The 18,205-nt window shown below is 50.6% G+C and overlaps 7 protein-coding genes across 7 annotated transcripts; 3 read left to right on the forward strand and 4 right to left on the reverse strand.

The window, feature by feature from the left end:
• Positions 1 to 231: 231 nt before the first annotated feature.
• On the reverse strand, positions 232 to 2,275 carry T310_2697 (SET domain protein; the record flags this gene model as incomplete). Its single annotated transcript, XM_013474430.1, has 5 exons — positions 232 to 729; positions 788 to 1,015; positions 1,079 to 1,665; positions 1,774 to 1,945; positions 2,093 to 2,275. 5 exons carry the CDS (start codon positions 2,273 to 2,275, stop codon positions 232 to 234), a joined length of 1,668 nt encoding a protein of 555 aa, XP_013329884.1.
• Positions 2,276 to 2,865: 590 nt separating this feature from the next.
• On the forward strand, positions 2,866 to 3,677 carry T310_2698 (O-sialoglycoprotein endopeptidase; the record flags this gene model as incomplete). Its single annotated transcript, XM_013474431.1, has 2 exons — positions 2,866 to 3,559; positions 3,637 to 3,677. 2 exons carry the CDS (start codon positions 2,866 to 2,868, stop codon positions 3,675 to 3,677), a joined length of 735 nt encoding a protein of 244 aa, XP_013329885.1.
• Positions 3,678 to 4,550: 873 nt separating this feature from the next.
• On the reverse strand, positions 4,551 to 6,557 carry T310_2699 (Snf1 kinase complex beta-subunit Gal83; the record flags this gene model as incomplete). Its single annotated transcript, XM_013474432.1, has 3 exons — positions 4,551 to 5,190; positions 5,315 to 6,093; positions 6,477 to 6,557. The coding sequence occupies 3 exons, from the start codon at positions 6,555 to 6,557 to the stop codon at positions 4,551 to 4,553; spliced, it is 1,500 nt and encodes a 499-aa protein (XP_013329886.1).
• Positions 6,558 to 8,928: 2,371 nt separating this feature from the next.
• Positions 8,929 to 10,386, forward strand: T310_2700 (uncharacterized protein; the record flags this gene model as incomplete). Its single annotated transcript, XM_013474433.1, has 1 exon — positions 8,929 to 10,386. The coding sequence occupies one exon, from the start codon at positions 8,929 to 8,931 to the stop codon at positions 10,384 to 10,386; it is 1,458 nt and encodes a 485-aa protein (XP_013329887.1).
• Positions 10,387 to 11,027: 641 nt separating this feature from the next.
• T310_2701 (Molecular chaperone (ABC1)) lies at positions 11,028 to 13,622 on the reverse strand (the record flags this gene model as incomplete). Its single annotated transcript, XM_013474434.1, has 4 exons — positions 11,028 to 11,080; positions 11,245 to 12,285; positions 12,336 to 12,615; positions 12,675 to 13,622. The coding sequence occupies 4 exons, from the start codon at positions 13,620 to 13,622 to the stop codon at positions 11,028 to 11,030; spliced, it is 2,322 nt and encodes a 773-aa protein (XP_013329888.1).
• Positions 13,623 to 13,890: 268 nt separating this feature from the next.
• Positions 13,891 to 14,914, forward strand: T310_2702 (Urease; the record flags this gene model as incomplete). Its single annotated transcript, XM_013474435.1, has 2 exons — positions 13,891 to 14,032; positions 14,133 to 14,914. 2 exons carry the CDS (start codon positions 13,891 to 13,893, stop codon positions 14,912 to 14,914), a joined length of 924 nt encoding a protein of 307 aa, XP_013329889.1.
• Positions 14,915 to 15,561: 647 nt separating this feature from the next.
• T310_2703 (Histone ubiquitinationc protein (Bre1)) lies at positions 15,562 to 17,972 on the reverse strand (the record flags this gene model as incomplete). The annotated part of the gene is made up of 6 exons (XM_013474436.1): positions 15,562 to 15,591; positions 15,667 to 16,740; positions 16,804 to 17,351; positions 17,417 to 17,468; positions 17,531 to 17,644; positions 17,787 to 17,972. 6 exons carry the CDS (start codon positions 17,970 to 17,972, stop codon positions 15,562 to 15,564), a joined length of 2,004 nt encoding a protein of 667 aa, XP_013329890.1.
• Positions 17,973 to 18,205: the final 233 nt, after the last annotated feature.

An 18,205-nucleotide genomic window follows, 5' to 3' on the forward strand; every position in this document is an offset into this window, starting at 1 on the left:
TTTTCACGAGGTGGCTTTTTGAGCCTTTTTGACACTTATGTACATAGTCTTTTTTTTTTCCTTGGGACCACTCGTCGAGGTGATGCATGTATGACTAGTGAAGAGAAACGTCAGCAATGAAAAACTAATAATTGATGATCAAAGGCGTAAACATACATTAGTATCAGTCCTGGATTGAATTTGATGGTACGAATCTTGTCCTCTGCCCCTTAGAGAGGTTGCTAGTAAGATTTAGGTCTTTTGGATCTTTGCCTTCCTGGAATCCCCGTCAGGTGCATTGCGCTTTGCCGAGGGGCCTCCCTCGCCGTTCTGTTTAGCATTGGAAATATAGTCCGATAACATCGCGGACAGTTGACGGAGGATCTCTTTTTCTCCTAATCTGACCTGGACAGCCATCTTTTGTCGACGAGGAGAGCCTTCTAGAGGCCCTGAGACTTCCATCTCATGGAAACGACTCAGAATCTCTTCATCCTGTTCAATGCTTGTTGAGTACTGAGTCGCTCTTTTCTGCACAACTTCCATAAGTAGCTGCGCTTCAGGTAGCGTAAAAGCGGGCTTTGGTGCTTTATTCTTCGACTTCAATTGCTTCAACTGATCTGGGGTGAGGGTTAACGTTTTGAGGAGAGCGAGAAGCTCGTCTGGCAGAAGGTCGGCCAGTGGCTCTTCAGACGACGGACGTGGAATGCAATATCCGTCTTCGAGGATTTCCAAATCCTCAAGGAGCTTAAGCTGCAATGGACATCAGCATAAAATGTCTGATAAAAAGTGGAAGAGAGGAATAGGGTACCGGTGGCTGATTTTCGGGCTCCGCATCACTGAGCCCCGCAGCCTGGCATATCAATGCCAATGGCAGTTCGACCACATCATACTGAGCATAGTTATCGGTGACGTAGCCATAGCGCCTAAGAAGATCCGCACGAGGTATCTCGCCGTAATCGTTGAAAAGTTCATCTCCTGCTTTGATAGGTTTGATAGCCCTCATCACCAAAAACTTTTCTTCCTGGAAGAGTCGCGCCTGAGGGAAAGATGAAAGACATTAGCGTAATGATTCAGCAGGACGCATCGGATTAGAACTCACGTTGTTGCGGTCCCCATCGGCGTTGAGAAGGTCCGCCAAAGGAACCATGCCTTTGGGTAATTGGTCCTCGTCGTCGGTCACGTATCCATCCTCCCCATCGCCTTCCTCGTCCTCGCTCTTCTCAATATCGAAAGCGTACGCCATGATGAGAGAACCCATTCGATGAGCTAGTTCGAGCAGAACTCTTGCACCTTCTTCGCCGTCATACGAGCTAAGACCTTCGACTGGCGGGAAAAGGTGAGGGTTGGCTCGCACAATCGGGACGACCATGTCGAGGATAGACTGCTCGGCATCTTGCTTGCCGATTTTGTCGACAATAGCACTAGCCTGGAGTTCCGAAAGCTCCGAGTCTGTCCAGAACATCAATGTGTCGAATTTGGTGGGCAAGACTCGGAAGTAGTGAGCCCAGACAGACTTCTCGCCAAGCAGATACTCGTGAATCATCACAACGATCAAAGAGAGCCAGGGACCAAGCTCGTCTAGATCTTGCGAGATGCGATTTTTCAGCCCGGAATTCTGCACGGTGAGAACGACATCGCGGGGGATAGCAAATAGTTCTTCACCATCGGCAATGTCCGAGCGAGCGACTGATCATGGACAAACTAAGCTGTCAGACCGCTGTGTGGCCACCATCACGGACAAAAAGACACAAATGTCAAAGTGAAAATCTTAATTCAAAAAACCAGACAACATACCGACGCCTCTTCCGGCTCCCTGAGATCTCAGGTCCGTGACCTGGATGTTGGGATTAATTCGGACCCCGGGCTTCTGGCTCAGCCATGAGACGAATTCATCCGACTGACGCTGGAAACAATCAGCGTCGGGGAAGTGGGTTGTGGTGGACATGGCACGGAAAGAAAGAGAGTGCTGAGCAGGTCAACAATGCCGCTCGAAGAACTTGTCAGCTGCCCGGGGGCACACAGAGAAGAACGAGAGACTACGAAAGAGGGGATTAAGAGAAAAAGAACGACATGGAGGCTTTGGTGGGCGAGGAGTAAATGGAGTTCCACATACAGTCTGTGTATAGTCCGTGCTCGCTTCGGATAAATCTTGGGCCGGGTCGGCCACTGGCGGATCAGCCGCCGCTTCTTGCAGCCCCGTCGAGGAAGCGGCCAATCGATAACGGCGTTGATAATCCGAAAAAAAGGGCCCAGCAGCAAGCACGAGGAGCCAGGGCAGTGTGCAGACCAAGCCCATGGCTCGTGTTCCGTTGTAACTGTGAGAATCCCCGTGTCTGTCTCATGAAAGTGCGCTTTCCGTCATGATTGCCATCGGCCTCGAGGGTTCGGCCAACAAGCTCGGGTGGTGTGATGCTGCACCCTGACGACGGCAGCCCCGCCCAGGTGCTCTCGAATATCCGTCACACATATGTCTCGCCCCCAGGCGAGGGCTTCTTGCCAAAGGATACGGCACGACACCATCGCGCATGGGTGGTAAAGCTTGTCAAGCAGGCTCTCATCCAGGCTGGCGTGAGCGTGGATGATGTGGACTGTATTTGCTACACCAAGGGACCCGGCATGGGAGCCCCGCTTCAGAGCGTTGCCATCGCAGCACGGATGCTGAGCCTGCTATGGGGGAAGGAGTTGGTGGGTGTGAACCACTGCGTTGGTCGTATGTATATCTTGTGTATTTTTTTTTTCTTATGTTCGATATGTTTGTTATGCTCCGTTCTCTTGCTATTGTCTCGAAATTTTGATTTCCCCGCTGTAGCATTCCTTAGCTTCTCATTCCCGTCGCCCAATATTATCAGGTCACGGAATGAGCTTACATATGACTTAGATATCGAGATGGGACGGCATATTACCGGTGCCACCAATCCTATCGTTCTCTATGTCTCCGGCGGCAACACTCAGGTAATCGCGTACAGTGCACAGCGATACCGTATCTTCGGCGAGACCCTCGACATCGCCGTCGGAAATTGTCTGGATCGATTTGCGCGGACCCTACGCATTTCCAATGATCCCGCCCCGGGATACAACATCGAGCAGCTGGCCAAGAAGGGGAAGCGCCTGGTCGACCTCCCGTACACAGTGAAGGGGATGGACTGCTCCTTTTCAGGGATTCTGGCTGCTATCGAAGCGCTGGCGGCTGAGTATGGACTCGACGGAGAAGGAGGAAAGGATGCCGATGATGATGATGACGGCAATGGTTCTCGTGAAGTTGTTGAGATCGACGCAGATAGCAACGTCAAGCCTACGCGCGCGGACCTCTGCTTCTCGTTGCAGGAGACCGTCTTCGCGATGTTGGTCGAAATTACAGAGCGCGCCATGGCGCACGTTGGTTCGAAAGATGTCCTCATCGTCGGCGGGGTTGGCTGCAACGAACGCCTGCAAGAGATGATGGGCACAATGGCGCGTGACCGAGGCGGTCACGTCTTTGCCACCGACGAGCGCTTCTGCATCGACAACGGCATCATGATCGCCCAGGCGGGCTTACTCGCGTACAAGACCGGATTCCGGACGCCACTGGAAGAGTCGACGTGTACGCAGAGGTTCCGGACGGATGATGTTCTGGTGAAATGGCGTGATTGATGGGTAATTTTCTACTACATTCCTTAGCTATTGATGAAGGCGTCTGTTTCTGTCTATTGTATGCATGACTGGTCAAGATCGAAAAAAATGGTATTGTTTCTTTTGAGACCAGAATAAGGGAGAGCGCACGTTTTTTTTCTCGTTCTGTACATACATAAATAGATTTACTATATGAATGCAACCCCGAAATTCTCGCTTCACTTGACTGGCTTGAAGAGAAAACACCTTGTGTTGCCAACGAGTATCTATGCTAGAGGCCAGGGGCCCTTGGTCCTATTATATAGGCTTATTTCTTTCTCAGATGACTGATGAGGTTTAAAGTAGTTTTAGCGGCCTGGGCTACGGCCCGGGTTACTCCCGTCCGCCTGCTGTAGTCGTTGACGGAGACCAGACAGTGTCGCGAGGGGGCCAATTCTATATAACATAGATACAAGAACGAATAAGGAAAAAGAAAAGACTATAAAGTGCAGGCGAGAGGAGTAAGACGGTCTACACATGCATCAGAATGTCTATATTCGGGTAACAATCTCCCTAAGAGCAATAAGAGGATTTCCTTCATCCAGAATGATATTAAAACGCCATCCGCATAGACCTAGACCTGTGCCGCACCATGATATTGGCCCATTTCGTCCTCTCCAAAAGGTCACATACACAATGCCCTTTTTTTAACCACTGTAGAAATATCATTATCATAACAAAAGGAAAGGAGAAGAAGAGGAAGAGGAGGGGGAAAGGGGGGGCTCGATTTTTTCAACCATGGCAAGTCGTGTATTATCATTCCAAGAGTCAGACTGGTCAAGAGAAATGCAAAGAGGTTGGTCATTAATTCAGAACTATATGGAGAATCATCGAATCTTGCTGCTACTCCGTGACATCGCCAGTCGGCTTATACAATATCGTCGTAACATACTGTGTGTCGAGATGTTAGCCCACACGAGAATTCAAGCACGGATACAACGACGGGAATCTACCTTTCGCTTGTATCTTGTAGTCACGCTTGTGGCTAAAACACCATTTTTGATGCTGCTCGTTGCGAGATGGTTGAGAACGGTATGATTGGGATAGTTCAGAACGCTGTTATCATCCTTCAATGGCGTAGTGCCATTCAAGATCGACCTGCCCAGGAAGAGAGGGAGACTGGGAGGCGGGGGAGCATCTGCAATCACGTTTGCGGCCCTCTGGTACGCGGGGCTATCTTCGTCCTTATCGATGTCGAGGAGGAATTGAGGAATAGTGTTACGGAAGTCACCAATAGGGATCTCTTCCTCGGGTTCTTCAGGCTCCTCTTCTCGCTCCAAAATGTCTCCTGCTGGCCCTGCTCTGAAGGCTTCGGGGAGCACTTGAGGTGGATGAACTCCCCGCGGCACAATGGGCTTAATGGTTCGATCACTCTCCCTCCGTGCTTTTTGCCGGTCAACGTCATCTGCACTGACTTCGATATAGTTGACGAGATGGTTTGTGAAATCCACAGCTGTCGGAAGATTGTCCGAAGCCCTCATCTCACCATCGACAATGAACTTCAGGTGGTGTGTTCCGGGCCGAAGCTGCAGGGTCGTTGACTTGACACCCTCCTCGGTTTCACTGTGTAGAATTCAGTCGTTAGAGCATGGGCCAAACGCACAAATCGATAAGAGGGGAAATTTCAGAAAGAAAAATAAAAACTCAAAAGGCACTATCATCCAAGATCTAAAGGAATACGACATACCTCCTGTGCAACCTAAACTTCTTCTCCCAATTCACAAATGTCCCGGTCACGTAGACTCTGTCTCCGGGACCTCTCCATTCAATAACTGTTGGTACGGCTTTTCCCACACCACTCATTGCATAGGATTGCAACTCATCTTCCACCTCGTCTTCATCCACAGATGCATTGTCGAGACTAGCCGCGGCGCGAGACTTCTGGCTGTCTAGCCTGTCATAGTGCAACGATTCCGCCTGCGAGTCTGCGGGTCCATTGATGGGCGAACCTGGGGTCGCGTTCGCATCGCCAATTGGGAGAGGAAGACGAGGAGGTCGCTGAAGGTGTGAGGCTGCATAGTAGGTATTTAGCGGAGGACCGGATGGTGCCACCGATGAATAACCCGAACGCCTTGCACTTGCACGGCCGGAGGAGGGAACTTGGACCGGACTGGACGCTTCCAATGGCGGCCCGTCCCGGACTCTTCTTCCATCACGTTTGTCCGGAGTCTCGTACAATCGATTAGCAGGCTGGGGGATGTTTCGGGACTGCAGACGCTGATGGACCGGGGTCTGGCTATGAGCAACGGGCTGCCCCGTTGCGCTCTCTTTCGAGGCCGACGGGTCAGCCGCGGTGGCCTTTGCGCCAGACAAGGCGTTTATAGATACCCTTCTGTTCACTCTTCTCTCACTGCCAGGGGCGGCGAGAGTGTTGGAAGTTGGTGCTGGTGAATCCCCCGAGGGGCTTTTGGAGGGGTTGTTTCCCATCTGGGGCGGGGAAGGTAGGCACGACTTTGCGGGGGAAGGCTAAGTCGAGATGCCAGCATTGAACGCTGGCCTCGAGAAGAGGACCGGCCAGTGTGGAGGAGGTTGTCGAGGAAGCTTGTTCGGATTATCGAAAGCAAAAGGCTATCGGAATAAGCAGGTAGAAAGGCTGCGCAAGAGACAGGACTGATGCGGTTGTCGACTATGGACTTTGAATGGTCCATTGTTACACGGGAACTTTAGGAGATGACGTCCGTTTAGGGTTTAGGGCAGTTTTCCGCTTCGAGCGTCCGCCAGACGGATACTCCGACAAGATCACTATCAATTGACAGCCCAACTAATAATCTAACAACAACTTTCGTCAAAGACAATTTTTGGAGTTTTGTTGACCGCCTCCATGAACAATGCTCTAGATCGCCACCTACCTCGCATGTCTGCTTAGTTACGAGATGGAGACGTGTCCATGTTAGCTTGCAGTTCACCATCATGGCTGTCATCGGAGCCATTACTACTACGCTATATTACATCATCTACCCCGTGCTCCTTCTTGCAACGGGCTTGTTCTCCGTTGTTTGTGTTTTCCTCATCCCGTTCGTGCATTTGGGACGCATTATTCTATACTTGCTGCTGGTCCCTGTTACAATACTGGCACAATTCGAGGTAAGAACCTGGGAATTTAGTGATTCTATAGAACTTATTGTTTGGTCCTGTTACGGGATTTTATGTTCTTTCCGGCTTCGCATCGTGACTAGAAATTGATGTGTTTGTATATAGCCTCTCTATATCTTCCTCGGAGTGGCTGTGCTGATTGGCGTCATCGCTGGCCTGCTTCTCTATGTCCTGAATCGATCGGTCGGACAGGTATTGCAGTTTCCCCCTTCAGAGTCCAAACAGCAGCTTCGGCAGAAAGGGTCCGAGTTGCTGCAAGATCCCGCCAAAATTCTCCGCCTTCACCAGTGGGGTCAACTACGTTCTCCGAGAGAGGATTTTTCGGTATCTGTTCATCCGCGCGCAAGGGAGAGGACATTCTTCATGGCAGGTCCGTCCGTAAGCAATGATGGCGACAAGAGGTCTAGTGACCTCTATTCGGAGTGGACGAGCAGTAAGGACAAGACTGCGCTGAAAGACAACGGACTGTTCTCTACTACGATTCTCGAAGAGGAGGATGATAATCACGATTCTGAAGATTTCTGAATGGATACCCTGCCTGAGTTTTGTTTCTGCAAATTTACTGTCTACGTTATAATTGACTGGAAAACGATAAACCTAGCTGGCCTGGATATCTGAATTTTCATCTCTCCATTTTCTGGAAGAAAGCCCCGATCAGGGCGTCTTCGGCCCCAGGTCCCACTGGGGTATCGTCATTTATAATTAGGTATGGAGTGGTAGTAACTGGCAGTCTGTAACTACTATTTGGTCCCTTACCTTAGTAACCGTACCTAGGGTCCGAAAGGAAACTATAACTGGGCTGCGCGTGTTTAGCTTTTCGAAGCATCACGTAGCTAAACCTTGCATGGCCACACACACAGGATAGATCTATGTATATCGATGATGTGGCTGTAACGTGGCGCAGGACCGTCGCAAGAGAAGAGTCGCAATTGGCAACCATGGCTGGTGGTACGGGAGACCCGCCGGATCTCGGGAGGAATGACGAGGCCCATGATGACGACTAGCACGAAATCGATGAGGTCGATCGCCAAGTAGGAGAGTACTAAGAATACTCCGTTAGACCCTGCATAAGAGCAGCTAAGTCTTTTCCCTTTCCTTTTTATCTGTCTTCCCTCGAAATTCCCACGTTAGATGGCTTCTTGTTACGTGGCCGATTTGGGGATTGCGTGGAATCGCTGACGAGAAACACTCCGAATTTAGCAGAACATTAACGACGAGAGTTCATTTTATTGGGGCCTGGAGTGTTCATTGGACGAGGGCATGGAGGCTGTGGTGATCATCGTTGGTCGCCTAATAGTACGGCGGAGTAATTGGTCTTGCACAGTACAAAGGAGTTCTTTAGCATCGTTTGTTCGCACGTGCAACTGCTTCGCAATCAAGGTTTGACAGCATAAACTGAGCGATTACTATTCGTCCGATCACAGGTTCCGCTTATCGCGACATATTTGATCATTTGCAAGTGGGTCGTACTGGGGCCAAGATGGACTCCTCCCTCCGTAATTACCTAAGCTAGTTGGGATGAGGGAAAAATGCGAGGGGCCAGAGTCATGCCGGTCTGGAGGAGCATACGGTCCGTACGGAACAAACTACAGTCATTGCTGTCGTCTCACAGAGGCTCTGTGGTCAACAAGAATTAAGGGTCTTTAGAGTTCGGCGATCATAATAAGAATGCGACCGTACTCCGCATGGCAGATGGCTTGCTGGATGATCCTCATTAGCATTCTTGTGCGGGTGGGTCAGGCTTTTCCCACGGGGCATCACAACGCTCACCACTATTTTTCTGACTAATATAGTCTGGACACTAACTAGGTAGTTGGTTAAGTGGCCGACTCCGTATGTACGACACTGATTCTTCCTCCTTCAACCCCTGCATGTCGAAGTAACTCCGCTTCTTTCGCCTTCCTTCAGGGACATTTTTCGACTGTCTCCATTCCGACAGTCGTCCCTTGTCCGTCACAGAACGTGTTGGCGAGGAAGGGCCAGTGTTGGAGAATTGCCCTGCCAATGATTAGTTGACCGGGTCGCACCTCTCCTTAGGTCTGTCGCCGCCATATCGACTGATCAGTATATGACTCAACATTAGCCAGTGTCGCGCAAGTGAACTGTTGTCACCAAGCTCATCTTCAGCGACCGATTGACCTTGCCTCCGGTTGCCTCTGCGTCCATCCGTTCATCCGTGGTTTCTATTTCTCTAAGCCAACGGCAACAATGATGGCACCATTTCGACTACGGACCTTGCTCTCCGCCGTGCTCCTTGTGTCGTTCTTCTGGTGGCTCTACTCGCGACGCCAGTTTCTCGCGTCGTTGGAGACGCACTCTACAGATGGCTCCTTAGGGGACTTTGAGCGCGAAGCTCACATCGAGTTCTGGCGCAAATTCCAGCCGCTGCTCATGCAGTATAAGCCGGATTGCGATCCTCCAGAGAGGCTGGGCACTTCAGGGGCCATTGGGTACAAACCGAAGGATCCGGAGCCTCGACCGGAGCTCGTGGACATGCCTGGAAGGGATGTGGCGAAGATGAAAATGGCACACGACGGCTTTGTGAACGCGATCAAAACTCAAGATCTGCAACTTCATTATACTCCGGGGACCAGAGGCTTGGTCTCAACCGCAGGGGGCTCATACCTGCCAGTTTTGGTGATCTCTCTGCGGATGCTGCGACGTACGGGTTCACAGTTGCCCATGGAGGTGTTCCTGGCAGACCCGGAGGAATATGAGGAATACATCTGCGATGTAGTCCTGCCGTCGTTAAATGCCAAGTGTGTCGTGCTGTCGGAGATTCTCGATTCTGTCCCGGGGGGGATTGAGATCGAGAAATATCAGTTCAAGCCCTTCGCAATGATCTTCTCTTCGTTTGAGGAGATCTTATTCCTAGATGCGGACGCCTTCCCCGTCGACAAGCCAGAATTACTCTTCCAGAAGGAACCATTCAAGTCAAAACACATGGTGACTTGGCCTGACTTTTGGGCGTCGTCAGCCTCGCCGCTGTATTATAGCATAGCCTCACAGGAGGTCCCACCCATGACACTCCGGCAGTCCACCGAGTCTGGCGAAGTGGTCATTTCCAAAAGAACCCACGGAAGTGTCCTTCTGCTGTGCACTTACTACAACTATTGGGGCCCAACCCATTATTACCCCTTGCTGTCACAGGGTGCTCCAGGAGAGGGTGACAAGGAGACGTTCTTGGCGGCTGCCATAGCTTTGAATAAGCCGTTCTACCAAGTCAGCGAACCCATTTGTGCCATTGGGCATGGTACCGCGGGTGGTCTGGCTGGCTCTGCCATGGTCCAGTTCGATCCTTCGGAGGACTATGCGTTGACTCAGAAGGGCGAGTGGCGTGTAAATGGTTCGACTGCGCCTGCGCCTCGGCCATTCTTCGTCCACGCCAATTTTCCCAAATTCAACCCAGCTACCGTCTTCACAAAGCAGTATGTGAATCCTGCCTTTGAAGATGATGGCAAGACCTATACACGCGCCTGGACCATCCCCCACCCCGTCATTGAGGCGCTTGGTGACACGGAGAAGCACTTCTGGGAGGAGATCATGTGGACGGCATGTGAACTTGAAACGAAGTTCCGGAGTTGGAAAGGCCAGAAGGGCATTTGCCAGGGTGTGAAGGATTACTGGAACGCCATCTTTGCGACCCCTGAGACTGTAGCACTATGAGGGCTATTCTACGGCCTAGCCCCTATCTGACTCATCAGGTTGTCGGCGTCCTGATGTCGCTTCACTGTGGCGGCATACTTATTGCTCGTGGCTGGCGAATTTGAAGGGTCATCGTGATGGCGTGATACGGAACGCTATCCACGATCAACCATCGATTATCCGCATGCGATATGCCGCAGCAACAGCGCCAGAACGTCTTTCCGTCCTGGAACAGATACCTCGAACAGGTTCTCGACTCGCTATCTTTAATAGCGGATCAGAATGCCTGCGATGCAGGATTCCTTCCCCCTTCTGATTATCGGCCTACCATGAAGGAGGAGGAGGCTATAGAAGGGGTCTTTCATGAAAAGATAGCCTCATTCCTCGCTGTATAGGGGGGAAATTTTTGATCCGAGGACCCAGAAATCTCGCCGATCATAGCCATGAGCCCTATCAGGTTAAGGGATCTAAACCCGCCCCCAGATGAAGAACAGGTCATTCTCCGTATGACAGTCACCAGTGTTTTCGCCTATCCCCCAACTTGCACTTCTGGCAAGGCAAGTTATGCAAAATGTATTCTTTTACACGGTCCGTATTTTATTCTGCGTGACTAGATCTTCGAATGATATTCATGTACAATATAACCCATGTAATATTCATGTCTATACAATGTCAAGTGGCAAATCGGCCTTTTTGCGCGTCGTAATATCTAAGTCTATAGTATTCTTACACCATATATAACTAATTGTACAGGATAACAACGCTATATTACAGATAACCACCGAAACAAACCATTCCCAATCATTTCTCTTCTTTGGGCCTAGTTCTTAGGTGGTGACTTTTCTACGCGTCTTACGGCCGCCTGGAACAATTCCTTACATGGTACCCGGCTCTCCAGTTTTGCGCACAGAAGGAACGCACCGCTTAGCTTGCGATGCAAGCTGTACGTCTCTTCCGGGGGAGGAGTGAGCCGCTCGCGGAGCATGACGGGAATGAGAGCGCGGACCCGGTCGGTGATGGTTTGGTTCCGGAAATCATAGATATCCGGGGCGGAATCCACGAATGGCTCGGCGAGGGTAAGGATGGAGTTGATGTGCGCGTCAACCATCGTCTGTGATTCGTAGCCCGTGAGGTAACCCAGTTTGACGGAGAGCTCCCGACATGCCTCCTTGTCATTGCGGGATGCAGCAACAAGGGTGCGGACGTACGTGTCGATGAATTCTTCCGGGTACTCACGCGAAGCGCCAAAGTCGAGAAGTTCAAGACGATTGGTCTCCGCATTGTACAGGAAGTTGGTCCAGTTGGGATCGGTCTGCATATACCGGAATTCACAGATCTCCCGAAGACAGAGGCGAAGGATCTGAGTGCCGATCCAGTCCCGCTGTTCCTGTGTGAAATTCTTGACCTTCGTGACTGCAATTCCATTCATACGCTCCATTGTCAACACCTGCTTCCCAGAAGCTTCATGAATGATTTCCGGAATGACAAAGACGGGGTCGTCCCGCAATAGCTGCCTGAAGCGTTCTCCACATTGGGCTTCTCGGATGTAGTCGCATTCCCAAGCCAGTTCCGTACGAGCATTGGCAATGGTCTTGTCAAGGAATAGTCCCTTGGGCAACAAACGCGACGCAGTGAGCAGAATGGAAAGGTTATTTAGATCTGAGTCGATGGAATCGGCAACGCCTGGATATTGCACCTTGACGGCCACTCGTTGGCCATTCTTCTTCAGGACAGCGCCATGGACCTGTCCTATCGACGCAGCAGCCATGGGTATCTCATCGAATGATTCGAATAGGTCCCGCCAATTGGGGCCCAGATTTTCACTGAGAACCTGATCACGTTGAAAGGCTGGCATGTAATCCGCTCGGTCTTGGACACGCTGCAGCACCTCTGCTATGGGTTCTGGTAGCATCCTCGAGTCTAAAATCCGTCAGAATACGCTGGATATCAACTGAATATACCATACTGACCTTGGAAACTCATCATTTGTCCAATTTTGAGAGCAGCGCCTCTCATCCGCGATAGCTTGGCGACAAGGCGCTCCATGTTCCCGGCACTAAACATTACCGACCCAGTGCCGCCTTTCTCGTTTCCTGTGGCCCTTCGAAGGGTTTCACCAAGAGCACCAAACGCCATCGAGGTAGCTAATCCACCATATTGCCATAATCTCCCCAGCCGCGAGGAAGGGACACGGGATTCTGACATTTGATAAGGAACATCGCCATTAGATGGCAGCTCTGCTGCTTTGGTCTACGGAGCTCTGTCAGCTGATGATCGTATCATCCCTAGGAAAGGTGTGAAACTCTGACCTCTTGGCTTGATGGCATAGATTCTGCTGACGTAGATCCAGGCTGCTCCGTTTTCTCATGTTCGAGAGCAGAGGTGGACACGGAAAACTCTTTAGAAGCATCCTCTTGAGCATCCAGGACTCGGACTTGGGACGTGCTTTCAACATCATCCTTGCTTTCAACATAAGTCTGCGTAGGAGCTGTTGCATTTGAAGGAGCGTTCCGTGGATATGGACGTTTCTCCTTTGACAGGAGGATATTCGCAACTCTTGGGCTGCGAAATATGTTCCTCATCACATCTTCGGAAGGCTCATCGGATTCGGATACAACTTTGGATTCAGATACAGTGTCTCCATTAGAACGACGAACAGGGGAAGAGAAGACATCCGAGTTAATCTTCCCATCATTGCCTTCTTGGACATCCCCAGTAACCTTGGGCACCTTCTCTCTGGGAAGTGCGGAATGTACCGGTCCAGCTTTCGAGGATGGAGTATAGAAAGTATCCTGGCCCTTGCTGATGTTGAGGTCACCGGAGCTTCCGTTTAGGCTGTGTTCAGCCTGCTTGCCGGGAATCTGAGACTTCCCCTGTCGTTGAAGCTTCCCGGCCTCCTCCGCAGAAAGAGCTGATGAACGTTCACCAAGCCCATTATTCACAGATGTATTATCCACCGAGGGCGCAATCCGAACTCCATCCCCTTTCGCAGTTTGTCCTTGGTCATACGGCGGCTTCCCGGGCTGCGTGCTTGGGGCGAACGTCGGCGGTGGCGGCTCGTTGAATCTTCGAGCTAAAGCTGCTGCTGCCTGAGCTGTAAGTATAAGATTATCGGCCTGCTGTTTGACGCCTTTGGTGAGCGACGATGTCCGCGTATAGACATCTAGCTGGCGCTGGCGCACGGCAAGATGTTTGCCGGCGACGGATTTGGCGACATTGAAGAGTTGGATAGCATCCAGAAGGCGCTTCCCCGACATGCTGGTATAGGCAGTGCAATCTGTTCCTCCCTATGAAAATCTCATGGTGACATTAATCAAAATTGGAGCCTCAATTGCGGCTTGCAATGCAACAATTGCTGTTGCTGATGAGTCAATGAAGCCCTTGGATGAATTAATTTGCTGTAACATTTTCTGCCTCCGGTTACCGCCGCGGGACCTCAATGGGGTATTACTCCGTAGCTTCCGGCTGATAACGGACCGCATCGCGTCTTATCAATCTCAACCCTACAGCCGCCGCAACCCCTCAATGACCGAAGAAGCCGACCAAGAAGGTCTTGAAAAGGAGATCGCCGATCTTGAGCTCCGCCTAAGTCATGCGAGGAGTCGCCTAAAAAAGGCCAGGGCATCTCCCAATAGAGATGCGTATACGAATTTCAGCTTCGACGATGGTGTGTTCACGCCCAATTGTCACCTCTGTATCTTTATCATTGCGATCTGTCTGTCGCACAGACGAGGTCCTAGTACTAATGTATGCCTTTTTGTTTCTAGGACGAGCACTAGATTCATCCTCAATACACTCTCTGTTACTGCTTTCCGATTCGGCCTTGCCTTTGGGGTCATTCGCCTATTCCAGCGGATTGGAGTCCTATATTGCGCACAACAGACCTCTCCCCTCGACGATCACTCCGGTCGCCTCTTTCCAGCGCTTTCTGAAGCTCTCGATCGCTTCGGTGGCCAGTACTTCTCTGCCGTACCTCCTCACTGCGTATCGCTGCCCGGAGCAGTTAGAGACCTTGGATAATGACCTGGATGCCTCGACACCCTGCACAGTGGCGCGGAGGGCGAGTGTCGCACAGGGGAGGGCGCTTCTGAGTGTCTGGGAACGAGCTTTTCAACAGACATATGCCTGTCACCCTGGTGCGCACCTGTGTGATGATGATGGTGATGCAACGAAGACCGCCGCCCTCAAGGCGATTGCAAACTTCTCGGAAGCATTGAAATCTAGCACCGATGAGCTTGGACCAAGTGGACATCTCGCACCGTTATGGGGTGCTGTTTGTCTCGCAATGGGCATCGATATCTCCCTAGCGGCGTATGTCTTCATGCTTAATCATGCGAAAGCGGTCCTCAGCGCCGCTGTGCGTGCCTCCGTAATGGGCCCATACCAGGCTCAGAGTATCCTGGCCAGTAATGACCTGCGAGAATTGATCATGGAGAGAATACAGCGAGAATGGGACACTAAGCCGGAGTATGCAAGTCAGGTTGCTCCCGTGCTAGACCTGTGGATTGGGAGACATGAGCTGCTTTACAGCAGAATTTTCAATTCATGACGCACACTACTCGCGTCGTCTCGATACCCTACGCTTATTTTGTCAAAAATGGGGATACAAAAACAGACATAGCGCCATGTTATCATCGCACTTTCTCATCGAAACATTCACTATTCGTACAGTACAATCTGCAACAAGAGACAATGTGTTGCCGTCCGTCCCACAGATGTGTGCCTTGAACACCAAGTGGGTAACCAAACCAAATCGTAGTCCGCATATCCGCCGATTTCCTCCTCAAGGACAAAAGAGAGAAAGCAGAAAAGAAAAAAAAACCCTATCGTGCAGGAACATCGGAGCAACCCAAGGAAATTCTAACGCCAGTCATTCTCCAGATACCACAAAACACCGCCGTGCTGCCGAAAGCTTAGAGAATAGTAAACCACCGCAGTGACCTTAACCCGAAACAAGACGAAATGGAGAATAGAAAAGGAGAAGGAAAAAAAGTATTGTACATGAAGGGGATAAACCCAAGGGAAAATAGCCAAGGTTGAAAGAAAAGAGGGTAAGGAACAGTATGTCAAATTAGAGAGTAATGTGCATATAGTCATTGCTTCCAAATGACTTATTGCAGTTAGGGCACTTCCGCATACGAGAGGTCTGGCGCTCTTCGACGCACTCCCTGCAGAAGACGTGACCGCATGTTTTGATTACGGTGTTCTTGAAATTACGGCGACAGACTGTGCACAAAGCAAGTGTCTGCATCGACAAGGTCAGTTACTACAGATAATGAGAGGAGTTGGTGCCGAACTTACCCGTAGCATTTCATACTCTGAGGAAGAGTTTCCTAGACTCTTCGATTTCCACGCCTCGAGACTCTTTTTCGTATCCGCAAGGGTCGATTTCAGACTCTCAACTTCGGTCTCTGCCCTGCGACAGGCTGCTGCAGTACTTGCTAAAGCCGAATCTTTCGACGTTGCCAAGTTCTTGAGTTCTTCAACTTGCGCTTTCAGACCATCGATGACAATATTGCTTTCTGTCACCTGTTGTTGCGCAGCACGATATTTATCGGTTACCGCATTCAACGCCTCTTTGCCTTCAGCGACCTGTTTCTCCAAATTCGTGAGTAGAGAGCGTGTCGCAGCTTCCGCGTCCTTCAGCTGTGATACGATGTCGGAGCTCTTGGAGTTCTGCATTCTCAACGTCCGGACCTCGGATTCCCGTGCCTCCTTGCTCTTCATGGCAGCGAAATATTTCTGGTCGGCCTTGGACTTTTCCGCTATCAACCGTTGGACCTTCTCCTCAAGAGCGGTAAATTCTGCAACTTTCTGAGATGCCAATCCCGAGTACTTCTTGCAGACCGTTTGCATTGAAGTGAGTTCATTGTTGAGCATCGCGTATTGGCGCTCCAGCACTTGATATTTGGTCCGCAGCTCCTCAACAGGGATTTCCTCAATATTCTGTGGTGCATCTTTTAGTCCATCCACCTTCAAACGCAACCTCTCTAATTCAGACTCCAAAGCCTGAATCTGAGCTTCCCGTGCCGCCGCTAGTTCCTGGATCTTGGTGATGGCAGTTTTCTCTTGCTCTTGAGCAGCCTTCCTCATTTGCTGATCAGCGAGAAGCTCGTCACGGGCATGCCTGATTCTAGCCAAATCTGTCTCGGCTTTTGCCAATTGCGCCTCCTTCTCTGCGATGGCGCTCTGTGTCTCAGACTCAAGTTGATTGCGATAAGCAGTCCGCTCAGCTTGAAACTTTTCAGCTTCCTGGCGAAGTTGGGCATTCACCGCTTCAAGGTGGTTGATACGGTTGATCACGTCTTCATGCTGGGATTTCAATCGCTTGAAGAGATCGGTATTGGCATAATCCTCGTCCGTAAGCTTTGAGTTCTACAAACATCACGTCAGATGCACTATTCCTCTCAGAATGAAATTTAACAGCCTGGGACTCACCTTCAGATTCAGAGCAGTAATCTGGCTGTTTAACTTCGCATTTTCCGCCTCCAAAGCCTCTAACTGTTCCTTCTGCTTCTGAGAAACAGCAAGTGTCTTATGATAAGCCTCCTCTAATTCGGCATTCTTTTCGCCACCGGTACTGACGCCATTTGCTGGAGTACCTTCTTGATTCGCGGATGCCGCACTATCGCCTCCGGGTCGCTGTGCACCAAGCAGGTATTGCTTCTCCAGTTTCGCAACAGTCAGACTTCGCGCTCGATCAAGTTTCTTCTCGGCAACCATATATCTCAGGGATGCTTCCTCCAATTGTTCTTCCAGCTGCTGTTTCTCGGATAGAGCCTTTTCAAGCTCCGAGATGTGTACTTTCTCTTCCGCCAGTTTCTTCGCTAATTGGCTCTGTAATTCCGAAACTTCCGGGGAATGTTTTGGCGTGTGGGAAAGCAACCTTGAGATAGTATCTTTGATATCGTCAGAGCGAGCTTTGAGATGGTTCTCGAAATTCTCATTATCTTCGAACAATAGCGAGGTGCGGAAAGTTTGTTGATCTGTAGGCCTTATTAGCACAAGCCCAGCACACTCTTCAGCAATCACAATGCAGGGATCGTGGAACCTTTTTCCTTCTCATCTATATCACCCACGAGGATCTTAACCTCATCAATCAACTAGGAAAACCATAATGTCAGACCTTTATCGCAGCAACGAGAACGATATCATGACTGCTTACTTGCTTAAACCATATGTCGATGATTCGAAGATGATCGTTGTGGTAAGTAGCCGCTTTAGTCATTTCTTTCAGCTTAGACTCCAAAGTGAGTTTCTCCCGCTTGAACTCCTGCATCTGACGCCATATCGCGTCCTTTTGAAAGCGCTATCCGCAGAAACCCGTCAGCAAGTGCCCAGAAGTTCTTATAGTCTGCAAAGACGCGCCATATCTTGACGATCACTCGTATAATCTCATGATCCTATCAGGGTAGACTCACCTCTAGGTCATCCTTCCAGGGCATGTCAGCATCCGGGTGAGGCTTATTACCGTTGACAGATGTCGCCTGCTTCTTTAACGGAGGCGCAGAGTCATTATGGTCATAACCGGCGGGTCTCTTCCGGTCTTCCATCTTGACAAGACCGGACTCGGAAGACGTAACGGGGGATGCTTCGACGGCCGGCATCAGTGGCTATCGCGACGGATAGGTGGCGACGGCCGCAGGGAATCAGCCAGAAATGGCCAGTGACTGCAGATGTCCCTGAGACCGGCGTGCGACGCAGAAACCGAAGAGATGGGAAAGGGAAAATGGGGTGAGGGTGAGATAAGCAGAGGACAGACTCCAAAAGACAGGAGGATTTTCGACTTCGGCCGGCCGTTAGCGTCTCCCTAGCGCCTCTCACGTGACCCAGCCCACTT

This window comes from Rasamsonia emersonii (assembly GCF_000968595.1).
Source record: "Rasamsonia emersonii CBS 393.64 chromosome Unknown ctg1118621760036, whole genome shotgun sequence".
In the NCBI taxonomy this organism is placed as follows: domain Eukaryota; kingdom Fungi; phylum Ascomycota; class Eurotiomycetes; order Eurotiales; family Trichocomaceae; genus Rasamsonia; species Rasamsonia emersonii.